General features: G+C 44.5%; 2 protein-coding genes across 5 annotated transcripts in view; one reads left to right on the forward strand and one right to left on the reverse strand.

Annotated features, from left to right (window-relative positions):
• mical2a (microtubule associated monooxygenase, calponin and LIM domain containing 2a) overlaps nt 1-3771 on the reverse strand; it is a 51800-nt gene extending 48029 nt beyond the window's left edge. For all 4 annotated transcript variants that reach the window (XM_061813957.1, XM_061813955.1, XM_061813954.1 and 1 more), the window contains exon 1: nt 3682-3771. The gene's annotated coding sequence lies outside the window, so the exon portion shown is untranslated. The remainder of the gene's footprint in view (nt 1-3681) is intronic.
• A 2979-nt stretch (nt 3772-6750) lies between these two features.
• dkk3a (dickkopf WNT signaling pathway inhibitor 3a) lies at nt 6751-12104 on the forward strand. The gene is made up of 6 exons (XM_061813387.1): nt 6751-6912; nt 7020-7079; nt 7421-7513; nt 8730-8874; nt 10322-10457; nt 11766-12104. The coding sequence occupies exons 1-6, from the start codon at nt 6751-6753 to the stop codon at nt 11851-11853; spliced, it is 684 nt and encodes a 227-aa protein (XP_061669371.1). The 3' UTR covers nt 11854-12104.
• Nucleotides 12105-15517: the final 3413 nt, after the last annotated feature.

The following is a 15517-nucleotide window of genomic DNA, read 5'->3' on the forward strand; positions in this document are numbered from 1 at the left end:
CCGTCAGCACTTTGGGGCGGGGGGGAGGTGGGGGGGGGGGCGCACTACTGTAATGTAAATGTCAGCTGAATTGTGTTGCTACAGCAGCTTCTAGTTCTACGAGATCTCCTCCCTGAAAAGATTTTTGCATACATTTGTTTTTGCTCCAGGCGAGTCGTGTACTGAAAAGAGCAAAAGATGTAAATCAGAGAAGAAGAAGAAACATGTGCACAACACAACCGTCATTTGGCAGAAACAAGCGCCGTTTAAATAACAGCGGAGGGCCGTTATCGTAACACTTGACGGACCCGAGCTTTCTTATGAATGACTGGAGGAAATGCCAGAAATATTGCGGTAGCAGCCGAGTGGTTACGGACCGAGGAAGTGATCATCATCTGCGAGAATAAATTATCCAGTGCCGCTGGACGGGGTTCGGATTCCGGCACTTCTGCTGTGGAATGAATTAAAAAAAAGAAAACAAGAGTCCACTGGAAGGCTGAGCGAGACGGACTTGAGAACGCAATCGATTGCTCAAGACATGATTCCTTATCTTGCGCGACGTGTGAATCATTCCAGACGGTAAATGTGGACGACGGGATTTAGTCATACTGCACGTCTAGTACAGAGTTATGTTCAAAGGGGGGGGGGGGGGGGGGGGGGGGGACAAAACAAAAAGTAATCATTTTGTTCCTGGCCTGATCGGAGATTCAAGCGCGGAGCCCAAGTGGAAACTAGCAGGCCGAATTTAAGGCAGTGCCCCACCAGATGGTTTCCGACGTTCACGCACACTGAGCAGAACTTTTTGTGCTGATCGACTGCAAAAAATTAGCACGTATCAATAAAGTTGGCGTGTCGTTTTAAATTATAACGCGCTACGAGAGCAAAGTGAGCATCTATCCATCCATACATTTTCTTTGCCGCTTATCCTCACGAGGACCGCGGGAAGTGCTGGAGCATATCTCATCTGTCAACGGGTACAACCGCAGGGCACATCGAGACAAACAGCCACACTCACAATCACACCTTGGGGCAATTTAAAGTGTCCGATTAATGTTTGACGTTTTTGGGTTGTGGGGGGAAAACGGAGTGCCCGGAGAAAACCCACGCAGGCACGGGGAGGACATGCAAACTCCACACAGGCGGGGCCAGGATCGAACCTGGGACCTCAGAACTGTGAGGCCAACACTCTACCAGCTGTGCCGCCGTGAGAATCTACAGCAGAGTATTTATCTATGCGTTGATTATTTTGTTAATTTCCTATTCATTATGCTATTAATCGCCTGGGTAAGTAAACATTTCATTTATATAATAAATGTTATATTATTATGATTATTATTATTGGTTTGTCAGGATACGCCAGGAAAAGCCCACTAGAACAGCCGCACTTTATTCTGAGTTAATCATAATGAGTTTAAATAGCGGCAAATGTGTCCAGACTTCCATTTAGCATGAGTTTTAATGCCATATAAACATTTCATTTATTAAATTGGTTTATTAATGCCCCGGGACCCTCATGAGGATAAGCGGCAAAGAAAATGGATGGATGGCTTTATTAATAGTGCACTGCTATTGGCTGGCAACCAGGCTAGCACTCCCCGCGAGCCTTGTGAGGATAAGCAGCTAAGAAAATGGATGGATGGATAGATAGATAGTTTATTAATAGCCAGGAAATGTCGGAAAATTAATCATTGTGTCATTTTACAAGACAACATGATCTTTGGTTTCCACAGGGGAGTTTTTTGCGCACGCTAGCTGGATTTTGACCCGCAGTCTAGCTAGAAAACCTTAGCGAGCCGACACGTCACGTATCGGCATTTTCTGGCCACCTCCATTTGGACACTAGCGTGCGGATGCCACGGGGGACCCAAACACAGCTGTTAAGGTCTTCAAACACTCAGCAAAAGTCACTAGTCCAATTATTTGTAAAAGGGATGCACTAGTTGACAACGCCGTAATAATCGCACGACTAGTAAGTTTCTTTCGGCTTGTCCCGTTATGGGGACGCCACGGCGCGACATCTCAGATGAACGCTCATATTTCTTTGGCACAGGTTTTACGCCGGATGCCCTTCCTGACGGAACAAATTCGACTAGTGTACATCTAACGCTGTACTAGTACACTCTGTGCCATCGGTGTCATATTCTGGCCCGCGGGCCAAATTTGGCCCTCTCTGTCGTAAATATTCTTCAATTTCTCTATTAGTCCGTGAAACCAGATGGACCAAAATAAGACATTTTGCAAACATCTTTACTTGGGAGAAAAATTAACGTTTTGGGAGTTGGCTGAGGGAGCAAAGCTAATTTATTTTCATAGCGCATTTCATACACGAGGTAACTCAATGTGCTTCACACCATTAAAGGCATTTGAAAACAAAGAGATAAAACATTTAAAATGGGATAAAAATAATAGAAATGACGAACAAAATATTAAAAAAAAAAGAGTTAAAACCGCATACAGTGCAAGTAATATGATCAAAAAGTGAATATATTCTAAAAAGCATGAGGAAAAAAAATGGATTTAAAAACATTCACACTTCCATTTGTGTTTAGCATAATAGCTAAATGCTGCTTCGCCACGTTTGCTTTAGACTCTGCGCTCCACTATTTGACCCGAGTCGGTCGATCTCACAGCTCTACTGGGTTTTGTATTCCGTAAGCATTTCTTTCATGTATTCAGGACCTAAATCATTTAGTGATGTATAGACCAGTAGCAGAACTTTAAAATCTATTCTAAAGCTGACGGTAAGCCAGCACAAGGATTTTAGGATTGGAGTTATATGCTCTGACCGCGTTGTTTTGACCAGAACGCGAGCTGCAGCTGTTTAATACTCTTTTTTGGGGGGGGGAGTCCACTCAGAAGACCATTACGATAGTCAAGTCTACTTGTGATAAAAGCATGGATGAGCTTTTCCTAGTCTGCTTGACACATACAAGACTTCACTCGAGATGTGTTCTTCAGATGGTAGAAGGCAGTTTTTGCGGTTGATTTGATATGATTGTTGAAAGTCAGGTCGCAATCAATCAGAACACCAAGGTTTCAGACTTGGTCTTTGGTTTTTAAAGATAGAGAGTCCAGGTGTTTACTAACAGCAATTGTCTTTTCTTTATTACCAAAAACAATTGTCTCAGTTTTGTTGCGATTTAGTTGAAGACAATTTTGGCTCATACAGTTATTTATCTGATTTAGACATTGGCACAATACCGCAATTGAAGTGTAGTCATCCGGAGACACTGCTAAATATAACCGCGTGTGATCCGCATAGCTACGGTAGTCAAAACTAAAGTTTTGAAGAATTTGACCCAAGGGTAGCATAAACAGGCTGAACGGGAGAGGTCCAAGAACTGACCCTTGAGGAACCCCATGGGTCATTGCCATTCGCAGAGACCGAGCACCTCCAAACGGTCACAAAGTAGCTCCTTTCCTCCAGGTAGGACTTAAAACCGTTTGAGGACCGTTCCGTTTAGTCGCCAAAGATGTCCTAGTAGTAAGGTCAAAGAACGTACTAGTACATGGACCTCAAAGTCAAAGAACTGAAGCTAAATGTTTGAGAAAGAGGAGGTGATGACCAAGTTTTGAAAACAAAAAAAATGAAATAAAAGTCACTTAAATGTGAGTCATGGTATATAACACAACTCGGCAGATAAAAACAACAACTTTACATGAATGGAGAAGTAGCAGAGTGCGACGGTTCAACGGTCTTACCTCGCAGCGGATGCAAGCGGGGATGTTTTCATTCCAGCAGGAGCCGAACGACCTGCCGCCTCGGATGAGAAAAGTTCGACAACTCAGAGGAGCCGCTGACGTGAAGAGAAGAAGGAGGAGGGAAAGAATATTTAAAAAAAAAAAAAAAAAAAAAAAAAAAAGCAACTTGCCTCGTCAGCCGGTGTGCGACGAGGGCGGTGCTCGGATGTGGACACATCCCACAGCTGCCATCTCTGGCCCGGATAGCTGTCACTCCGAGGGAAGACCCGGATCTCACAAAACAAAAACAAAAAATATATATAAAATAAACCCGCTTTCCGTTAAATTCAATTGGGCTTCCCTTTTTTTTTTTTTTTTTTGTTTGTTTTTTTTAAACAACAACGTAGACACGTGAGTCGTCCGGTCTTTGAACGCATCTGTACAAGAGCAGAGGGGGGGGGGCAGTATACGAATTCATCCCCACCTGACTGGTCTTTGAACGCACCCCCCGGTCTCGTTCAAATCAGGGCAGGTGGCGAGACGATGATGTGACACGACACGTGGCGCCAGCTCGCTTTTATCGACACGTTCGACGATATGTGACACATTCCTAACGTGTCGGCAGAAGAGTGGCGCCGGCGGCGGAAGACAGCGGCTCAATCACGCGTGGACACTCCGCTCCCACTCAACGGAAGAGCGGCCACGTGCGTGGAACGCCGGCATTTGCTATTTGGGGAAACAGCGACACCTGGTGGAAAATACAAGCAGCACACGAACCAGCTCGACTCCAGTAAACGTTGTTTGTTTGTTTGTTTGTTTGTTTGTTTGTTTTTCTGTGTGTTTGCTTGAGAGAGCGAGAACACAAAAATGAGGGCTCCCACATGTGTTTTCACGGCAGCAAATTAAAAATTAAAAAAAAGTAAGAAATCAGTATATTTAACTTTTGATAAAGTGTGCAGTTTGTACGAGGATTCCTGACGGGGTTTATGTTTATACACGATAGTTAAACTGAAAATAAAGGCAATACTCTGTCTTTTAACATTTTTTTTATAGGTATAAATGTTTAGTTAACTTTGAAATGGAACAAACAGCTATGCACTATCACAAGGTAACTAAGAATAATAAAAAATAGATATATTTTTGGGGATATTTTTAGAGCTATTCCACATGAGTACAACTCGTAACAGTTGGTTTAGAAATTTGAAAATTGATATCATTTTTTCTTTTCAGTATACACGCATTGAATTTGATGTGACTGTTGCCCCGAGTAACATGGCCGCTGGCCGCTACGTAGCACGTCACTGAGTTCACCTCGTCGTCATATCTAGTTCTCAATTTCAATTTGATATGGTTATAATTTTACGACAAACAGATAACCCGTTTCCTAAGCTCATACGGTCCTCATCTATATTATTAAGACAATGTTAATTTTTATGTAGCATCATTAAGGAGTAATGAAAATGACTTTTGTTTTTCATCTTGCCTTTTTTTACGGTTGCTAACGCCGGTTATTTTCATAACAATTAGCCGCAGGTGTTTAAGCATCGGCATCAAATCTGTGAGAAAAGCAAAGCTTGACGTCGATTATTAAATTAATACTTCACGATTTTGATCAAACATTTTCCTGAAAAGTGGCCGTGACTATTCTACCCGTCATGGCGAAAATGAATCCTGAAGAAAACAAATGTTGTATGAAAAACCCATTTTAAAAAAAAAATGTTTCTACATTTAACTGCAGATTAAAGCTGTGACTGCGTGTTGCAGTGGCTAAAAATATTAAATATACTCGAAATAAAACGTATGTTTTACTATGCTATTGTATTTTATAACATGATTACAACTTCAAATTCAGTTTCCCGCTTTGATCTCAGGAATAATGTTGAATTACTACATTACTACAAGACCTTCATCAAATCTGGAGATTACCTTTTTTTTTTTTTAAATCAAATTACTGGTCGGTTTATTAGTTATTGAATATTGCCTTCATTGTCCACTAATTGAAAGTGTCATCCACGAAAGCTGGCAGAAACTGAGTGTCAGATAATATCCACCTGAGTAGCTTGTGATTGTTCCTTAATTTATCCGTCCATCCATTTTCTTAGCCGCTTATCCTCACGAGGGTCGCAGGGAGTGCTGGAGCCTATCCCGGCTGTCGACGGGCAGGAGGCGGGGTACACCCTGAAGTGGTTGCCAGCCAATCACAGGGCACATTGAGACAAACAACCGCACTCATAATCACACCTACGGGCAATTTAAAGTGTCCAATTAATGGCAGGGCACATAGAGACAAACAATCGCACTCACAATCACACCTAGGGGCAATCTAGAGTGCCCAATTAATGGCAGGGCATGTAGAGACAAACAGCCGCACTCACAATCACACCTAGGGGCAATTTAGAGTGTCCAATTAATGGCAGGGCACATAGAGACAAACAGCCGCACTCACAATCACACCTACGGGCAATTTAGAGTGCCCAATTAATGGCAGGGCATGTAGAGACAAACAGCCGCACTCACAATCACACCTACGTGCAATTTAGAGCGTCCAATTAATGTTGCATGTTTTTGGGATGTGGGAGGAAACCGGAGTGCCCGGAGAAAACCTACGCAGGAACGGTGAGAACATGCAAACACCACACAGGCGGGTACGGGATCGAACCCAGGACCTCAGAACTGCGAGGCCAACACTTTCCAGCTGACCCGGCTTCCATTTAAATTGTTTAATACATGAATCCCCAAATCCCACCATGCACGCAGTTACTGGATAAATCCTGTCTTTGGGAATTGGGCTTTGTAAATATTACATTTATCCATACATCCATATAAATATCCATATTCCAATTTGACACTCGTGTATTTAGTCGTGATGCTTGTACTTGGAGAGCTAAGTATTGCTTCCACTGGGTGTAAAAGGTTCAGAAACCATCAGAAAGCGAAATTGCGCAGCGTCATGTGACGCAGTGGGGGCTCTGAGCATCAAACGCCCCCCCCCTCCCTCCCTCCCTCCCTCCCCCATCCTCCTCTCCCTCCTCCTCCTCCTCCTCCTCCTCCTCCTCCGAGTTCAGCATCCTCATCCCGCCGAGTGGCAACATGCAAGCCGTGCTGCTCCTTTTACCCCTGCTGGCCCCCTCCGGCGCCATCCTGCCCGAGCCGACGCACCCGGGAATCCGCCTCATCCAGCACAATTCCCTGCAGGAAGAGGAACGCGCGGCGGCGGCGGTGCAAGCGGAGCAGCAAACCCCTGTGCAGCAAGTAAAGAAAACATGACACGGCAATATTGATATGCGTTTGTTAAAGCATGTTGGAATATGTTTTGTGTGCAATAAATTGACAATATGATTTGCACTCCCCACGCACAGGAGTCAAACCTCACGACAACAACTGCGCAGTCCACCCATGTGGACAACAATATTGACGCTGTGAGTACTTCGTGTGTACCTCAACATGGTTCTCAACATAGAGTATAAACACTCAATATGGCGCAGTGCAGTACACAATGTACAACCATATTTTTGTTATTATTGTCATCCTTCAGCACTTGTTCGATTTGACTACGTTTTATTTTCTCTTTGCTTTAACAGGTTAATTTCATTCCTCTGCGGATCATCTGATTATATTTTATACATGGGTGCATTTTGAAATAATACATTGTTGGTCATTATAATTTAATATTAAATATGGTGGGTAAAAAAAGAAAAAGAAAAGTCAGCTCGGGGGCAGAATTTATCCTTCGAAGCTGATGGAAATGTTCCTGTTTGAGGTTTGCGTCACCGCTGAGGATTGTGGGAAGGAGAGGTACTGTCAACACGACAGCCGCGACTCCAGGTGCAAGCCTTGCAAAGGCGTCGACGTGGTGAGTGACAACTTCATCCATCCATCCATCCATAGAGTTTCTTTGCCGCTTATCCTCACCAGGGTCGCGGGGAACGCCGGAGCCCATCCCAGCTGTCAACGGGGAGGAGGCAGGCGGGGTACACCCTGGACTGGTCGCCAGCCAATCGCAGGGCACATCAACACAAACAGCTGCAGTCACAATCACACCTTGGGGCAATTTACTGTGTCCAATTGATGCGTTGCGTGTTTTTGGGATGTGGGAGGAAACTGAGGTACCCGGGGGAAACCCACGCAGGCACGGGGAGAATATGTGAACTCCACACAGGCGGGGGCCGGGTCAAACCCGGGTCCTCAGAACTGCGAGGCCAACGCTTCACCAGCTGAACTACCGTGCCGAATACACGCACTACTGTACCAATAACATTTCCGCAACCAGGCCCAACTAATCGGGATTGTCATGCACTAGTAACCTTGGGACTCCGCTACTAGCACCAAAATGCCCACTTGTAGCTTTTGCTCACTAGTAAGTTTTCCTATTACGTTAGCATGTCAAATTTTAAGTACTTGTATGCGAAAACAGCATCCAGTATTGGAAAACAAATGGGGGGGGGGGGATTTTAGGTCCATATTTATACTGCAGTGAACAATTATTTTAATAATCAATTAGTGTCTCTATAAAATTTTTGTTCGATTAACCATGGACTTGGATAAAAACATTCATTTATTCAAAAACAGAACATTTTAAATTGACACTGCTGAAAATGCATAAGTTGAATATGGTTTGGTCCGCAACATGTCAAAAAATGTTATTTTTCAAAGTAAAAGCAGATTTTTTTTTTTTTTTTGCAAATGTTTTGATTCAACACACAAGACTACCACAAATCTGAAATAATTTACTGCTGAGCTTGAAATTTCACCACACACGATAAATCGATTATCAAAACAGTCTTCAATAAATTTGTATATTGATTAATCGTGACACCATTAGTTACTAGTAGGTAGAACTGTTCTACTAGTACGCACTAGCCGATACACTCATTCATTACATGTTATTTACTCGTGAGTACAAAGCGTACCAGTACATAAACGCCCAAACAGCTTTCCATAATCGAGTGTAAATGTGCAAACAGACCACAAAGTTATGAAATACTATTTGAATGAGAGGACAAGGTCACCCTCACGCATTCAAATATAATATCGCAGCGATCATTTTAATTATTGTTGTGTTGTTGCAGTCCTGCGCCGAGGACGAGGAGTGCTGCGGTCTGACCTTGTGCATTTGGGGTCAGTGCAGTCCAAACGCCACCAAAGGACAAGCCGGCGGCACGTGTCGGCTTCAGGCGCACTGCGGACCGGACCTCTGCTGTGCCTTCCACGCAGGTGACCCCACGCCGTAGGACTGAAAGGCGCTCGGACAAACCGCTTCGACGCTCTCGTGGCGTACACGCGGTTGGAACTCACTCGTAAAAATGACCCATACCTGTCAACTTTTTCCCCCTTTTTCGATGCCGCTTATCCTCACGAGGGTCGCGGGGAGTGCTGGAGCCTATCCCGGCTGTCGACGGGCAGGAGGCGGGCTGCACCCTGAACTGGTTGCCAGCCAATCGCGGGGCACATAGAGACAAACAGCCGCACTCACAATCACACCTACGGGCAATTTAGAGTGTCCAATTAATGGCAGGCGACATCGAGACAAACAGCCGCACTCACAATCACACCTACGGGCAATTTAGAGTGTCCAATTAATGGCAGGGCAGATAGAGACAAACAGCCGCACTCACAATCACACCTAGGGCCAATTTAGAGTGCCCAATTAATGGCAGGGCACATAGAGACAAACGGTCGCACTCACAATCACACCTACGGGCAATTTAGAGTGTCCAATTAATAGCAGGGCAGATAGAGACATACAGCCGCACTCACAATCACACCTAAGGGCAATTTAAAGTGTCCAATCAATGGCAGGGCACATAGAGACAAACAGCCGCACTCACAATCACACCTAGGGGCAATTTAAAGTGTCCAATAAATGGCAGGGCACATAGAGACAAACAGCCGCACTCACAATTACACCTATGGACAATTCAGAGTGTCCAATTAATGGCAGGGCACATAGAGACAAACAGCCGCACTCACAATCACACCTAGGGCCAATTTAGAGTGTCCAATTAATGGTCGGGAACATGGAGACAAACAGCTGCACTTACAATCACACCTACGGGCAATCTAGAGTGTCCACTTAATGGCAGGGCACATGGAGACAAGCAGCTACCATCACAATCACACCTACGGGCAATTTAGAGTGTCTAATTAATGGCTGGAAACATGGATACAAACAGCCACACTCACAATCACACCTACGGGCAATTTAGAGTGTCTAATTAATGGCTGGAAACATGGATACAAACAGCCACACTCACAATCACACCTACGGGCAATTTAGAGTGTCCAATTAATGGCAGGGGACATCGAGACAAACAGCCGTACTCACAGTCACACCTACGGGCAATTTAGTGTCCAATTTAATGCATGTTTTTGTGATGTGGGAGGAACCCAGAGTGCCCGGAGAAAACCCACACAGGAATGGGGAGAACATGCAAACTTCACACAAGCGAGGCCGGGATCGAACCCGGGTCCTCAGAAGCGTGAGGCCAACGCTTTACCAGCTGAAGCACCGTGCCGTCCCATTTGGCTACAATTACATAATTGTGTACTGTGTGAGCCTTTCACTGGTGCTTATATAACAGCATTTCAATTGTGCGCGCGGTGATAGCGAATTCCGTCTGGAGGTCGCCGTGAACGACGCGTTCGTGTGTTGTGTTTTCAGCTTTGCTCTTCCCCGTCTGCTCCGCTAAACCCATCGAACGCGAGCGCTGTTTTCCTGCCTCCAAGCACCTGAACGAGGAGGACACGCCCAGAAAACATTGCCCTTGTGCTGGGGACCTCCATTGCCAGAACCTGGGGTGCGTATCCATCAATCCATCCATCCATCAATCCATCCATCCATCCATCCATTTTGTTTGCCGCTTATCCTCACGAGGGTCGGGGGTAGTGCTGGAGGCGAAGTACACCCTGAACTGGTTGCCAGCCAATCGCAGGGCACATGGAGACAAACACCCGTACTCACAATCACACCTACGGGCAATTTAGAGTGTCCAATTAATGTTGCATGTTTTTGGGAAGTGGGAGGAAACCAATTATTACTTTATTACCGGACTAGCATAAATTAGTGATTGACAACTGCGCGTTCCGACTTTCATACAAATTTGGATTATGTTGTTGCCATAACAAAGGAATTCTGGTGTAAACTCAGGACACCCTGCGCATGGTTTATGTCGGTGTTCCACAAGGCTCCATGTAAGGTACACAGAAATTTACATTTTCATAAATGGAGAGAGAGAACATTCGCACTCACAATCCCACCGAGGGGCAATTTAGAGTGTCCAATTAATGTTGCATGTTTTTGGGATGTGGCAGGAAACCAATTATTACCGGGCTAGCATAAATTAGTGATAGACTACTGCTCGTTCCGACTTTCAAACAAATTTGGATTATGTTGTGGCCATAAAAAAAGGAATTCTGTTGTAAATTCAGGACCCCATGTACATGGGTTATGTCGGTGTTCCACAAGGCTCCGTGTAAGGTACACAGAATTTTACATGAATATTCACAAATGGAGAAAGAGAACAGTTGTACTCACAATCACACAGAGGGGCAATTTAGAGTGTCCAATTCATGTTGCATGTTTTTGGGATGTGGGACGAAACCAATTATTATTCTACTACTGGAGTAGCATAAATTAGTGATAGACTACTGCACGTTCCAACTTTCATACAAATTTGGATTATGTTCAGGACCCCCTGCACATGGTTTATGTCGGTGTTCCACAAGGCTCCATGTAAGGTACACAGAATTTTACATGAATATTCACAAATGGAGAGAACAGTTGTACTCACAATCACACCGAGGGGCAATTTAGAGTGTCCAATTCATGTTGCATATTTTCGGGATGTGCCCAGGGAAAACCCACGCAGGCACGGGGAGAACATGCAAACTCCACACATGCGGGGGGCGGGATCGAACCCGGGACCTCAGAACTGTCCAGCTGACCCAGCGTGCCGCCATGATCAGACAAGCGAAACGAAAATGCATCTTAAATTTCTGGAACATTCCCATCACAGTTCCGTGGGACGTTGCAATGGGGAATTTGGGCAAAAATTGGAAACATCCTGTGGGAATTTATGGGAATTGATCTGTCTCCCCTCTTCCAGGCGAGGATCGATGTGCCTTCGGGCGGTCGACTCCAGCGAAGAGGCCCTGACAGACAGCCTTTACTCGGCCATCGACTACATCCTCTGAAACGCCGCAATATTTTCCTCCTCCAAATCCTCAGGAACGACGCCGCCTTCCCGTCCGCACGCACCGTAAAGCCGCGCAGCGCGGAACGTGAAATTATATTTGCTTACCGGAGGATTCCGAGTCTTATCAAACAGGAGATGGGTGACCGCACGAGTAGCTCACTTCCCTCGAGGATTAAAGTCATCGCAGGGGCGGGTCATCGGGTTCACAGAGGTTTTTGCTGCCTCGCCGCAACTACTATGCACTAAAGCTTCTCACGCTGTATGAATAAAAATGTATTGCACAGTTTGGAAATCCTGACATTTTTTTCCTCCACCGAATTTAATCATCATACAAAATAGCTCTAAACCTGAGAAACTAGCGAACAAATCTACATTTTGGTACCTTTAAGCAACACTTTATGGTTGTTAGTCAAGGTACGACTGCAATCTTGCTAATCTTACAGATTACAGATGCAGAATTGATTTAACAAGTAATAATTCACCCTCCAAAATGAGGTTTGCTTTAACAGAGGTTTAGAAGTTTTCTATGAGATTTTAAAAATGTATTTTTTTTTTGACTAAAAGGGTATTTACACTGTTATAAATCACTTCCAACAAGTACCGTAATTTCCGGCCTATAAACCGCGACTTCTTTCCCCACAAGATTTCAACCCTGCGGTTTATGCGGTGATGCGGCTAATTTGTGCATTTTTTCTAATGGCCGCAAATGGGCACTCGAGCAAAAAAGTTAAGAGTGAGACCCGTGGACTATACGTGCCGAGGAAGTGACTTTTACCGGTCCGGCTGCTAGCGTGTTCCTGCCGTGTCCAAGTGATTTTTAACCGGCCCTGTTAGCGCAGCGCTAGCATTAGCATTTGCGTGGCCACGCTAGAGTTAAACTGTCTGTGTACCGTCTTTCTTTGTAAATATCTCATGTTTCTATCCGGGCACATGCGGCTTTTACACGGTTGCGGCCTATATATGTACCAAATGGTATTTCCTTTACAAATGTACTGGGTGAGTCTTATAAGCAGGTGCGCTCTGTAGGGCGGGAATTACGGTATTCAGAAGCGGAGCTAAAAGTGACCGTTTGACTTTGTTTATTTGGACCACATGACGCGATCTCAGTTTGAGGGTTCAAATTGTCTTGAGTCCACGGTCGGCTGAACTGGACAAGTCCCCCACCGCACATCAGTTTTTTTTTTTTTTTTTTTTCTCATGAAGTTGGGAGAACTAACTGTAGGGTGGGGGAGGGGCTGCCCCCCTCCCCCTTTTTCCTGCGGTTTTTGAGTCAGTCAGTCCAGGCCCACAGGAGTTCAGCTTCTTCACACACAGCACATTTAGATTACTCATACTGCACAAAAGCCACATCCACATCATATTCAGGGTCTGCAGGGGAACTGGCACGTCGGTGCTGCCTTTGCCCCCCACCCTCCTTTAATTGTTCATGCCGGGACCACTAATAAAGATTCTTTTAACCCATTCATGGGCAGCGTCCCATTTTTGGGACATCATGATTTTCACAGATTATATCCTTCAGTATATCAAAATATTTAGGTGTTTTAATCTGAAGCCATATTTTGGTGTCAGGAAAGGATAACTCACCCTCTCGCGGGCAGCGTACCATTTTTCATATAATTTAACCATAAACAAAAAAAGAAGTATTTCCTTGATTGTGGCCTGTTAGACTTTTATCTCAATAAGGCAAAAAATTGCCAACCTGCCCATGAATGGGTTAAAATATCACCTCACTAAACAAACATTCCATTGCACTACTATTCAGTAGTCCTGCTTAGCACATTTCCCACATTACGTTTTGTACGTCCTCACCGGGTAGCCCACCCGTCACCCCCAAATCTCCCCACTATTGTTCTGCTTTTGTTTGCGCTCCTCCTCCCCTTGTCCCCGAAACAGTTTTTTTTTCTGTCAGGCTGCACTTTCAATACCCAGAATTTTTTTTTTTTCTAATGAATAATAGGGAAAGAGCAAAACTGCTCCAGCACAAAAGGCATTCAGTCACTATTCTGCAAGGCCATGCAGCTGAATACAACAGACAGAAGAATAAAAATTATGAAGGCACGACTGTAGTCGCTTCATACAGAAACATTTCAGGTGCGAAAGCTTCTGTGCATTGGTGATATTCTCCTCGCTTTGATTTTTTTCATCCACATTTACATAGGAACTTATAAATTTGTTTATTATATCCTATTTACATACTGCCTCACAGTTACGAGGACCCAGGTTCAAAACTAGCCTCTCCCGTGCATGCGTAAGTTTCCTCCTACATCCCCAAAACACACAGGGTAGTTCTCCAATTTAGAAATCATAGGTGCATATGCACTGCGAGATAATCCAAAAAGAAAAATCCAGAAATCACAATGTAGAATTTTTTTAACGATGTGTGTGATACAGCTGCAAATAAGTATTTGAACACCTGAGAAAACCAATGTTATTTGGTACAGTAGCCTTGAATTGACAGAGGTCAAATGTTTCCTGTAGTTGTTCAGCAGGTTTGCACACACTGGAGGAGGGATTTTGGCCCACTCCTCCACACAAATCTTCTGTACATCAGACAGGTTTCTGGGCGTTCGCTGAGAAACACGGAGTTTCAGCTCCCTCCAAAGATTTTCTATTGGGGTTAGGTCTGGAGACTGGCTAACCCACGCCAGAACCTTGATATGCTTCTTAAGGAGCCACTCCTTGGTTTTCCAGGCTGTGTGCTTCGGGTCATTGTCATGTTGAACGACCTGGCCACGACCCATCTTCAATGTTCTGACTGAGGGAAAGATGTTCCCCAAAATCTCACAATACAGGGACGCGGTCATCCTCTCCTTAATACAGAGCAGTCGTCCTGTCTCAAGTGCAGAAAAACACCCCCAAAGCGTGATGCTGTTATCTCCAGGTTTCACAGTAGGGATGGTGTTCTTGGGATGGAACTCATCATTCGTCTTCCTCCAAACACGGTTAGTGGAATTATGACCAAAATGTTCCATTTTGATTTCATCTGACCACAAAAATTTCTCCCTTGACTCCTCTGTATCATCCAAATAGTCATTGGCAAACTTAAGACGGGTCTTGACATGTGCTGGTTTAAGCAGGGGAACCTTCTGTGCCATGGATGATTTCAAACCATGACGTCTTAAGTGTATTTCCAACAGTCGCCTTGGAAACGGTGGTCCCAGCTCTTTTCAGGCCATTGACCAAGTGCTGTCGTGTAGTCCTGGCCCGATTCTCACCTTTCTAAGGATCATTAAGACTATTCTAGCTGATAGGTGTTCAAATACTTATTCGCAGCTGTATCACACAAATCGTTTAAAAAAAATAAAAAAAATCATACATTGTGATTTCCGGATTTTTCTTTTTAGATTCTCTCTCACAAGGGACATGCACCTACGATCAAAATTTCAAACCCCTCCATGATTTCTAAGTGGGAGAACGTGCAATATAGCAGGGTGTTCAAACACTTATTTTCTTCACTGTAGCTCTTTAAATGGGCCTGCTATATCTGTCACATTGTGGTGTTCATTTTGAAACTTTGAACAACAGGAAAACCAACGGCCAATTTTTGGCCACTTGTTAAAACCGGGCGCCAAAACAAGCACACTGCCGGACAGCTCAGTGTGTGGCAGACCTGACGGAAAGTAAGCCAAAATTCGTCTTATATTTAAAAAGAAAAACTGAGG

This window comes from Syngnathoides biaculeatus, chromosome 3, assembly GCF_019802595.1.
Source record: "Syngnathoides biaculeatus isolate LvHL_M chromosome 3, ASM1980259v1, whole genome shotgun sequence".
NCBI lineage: Eukaryota > Metazoa > Chordata > Actinopteri > Syngnathiformes > Syngnathidae > Syngnathoides > Syngnathoides biaculeatus.

What these genes read in the sequence shown, in the direction of transcription:
- dkk3a (XM_061813387.1), top strand. Translation starts at nt 6,751, where the DNA reads ATGCAAGCCGTGCTGCTCCTTTTACCCCTGCTGGCCCCCTCCGGCGCC. An exon ending in TGGACAACAATATTGACGCT is followed by an intron (nt 7,080 to 7,420) that starts GTGAGTACTTCG and finishes TTCCTGTTTGAG; the next exon opens with GTTTGCGTCACCGCTGAGGA. An exon ending in CTCCATTGCCAGAACCTGGG is followed by an intron (nt 10,458 to 11,765) that starts GTGCGTATCCAT and finishes CCCCTCTTCCAG; the next exon opens with GCGAGGATCGATGTGCCTTC.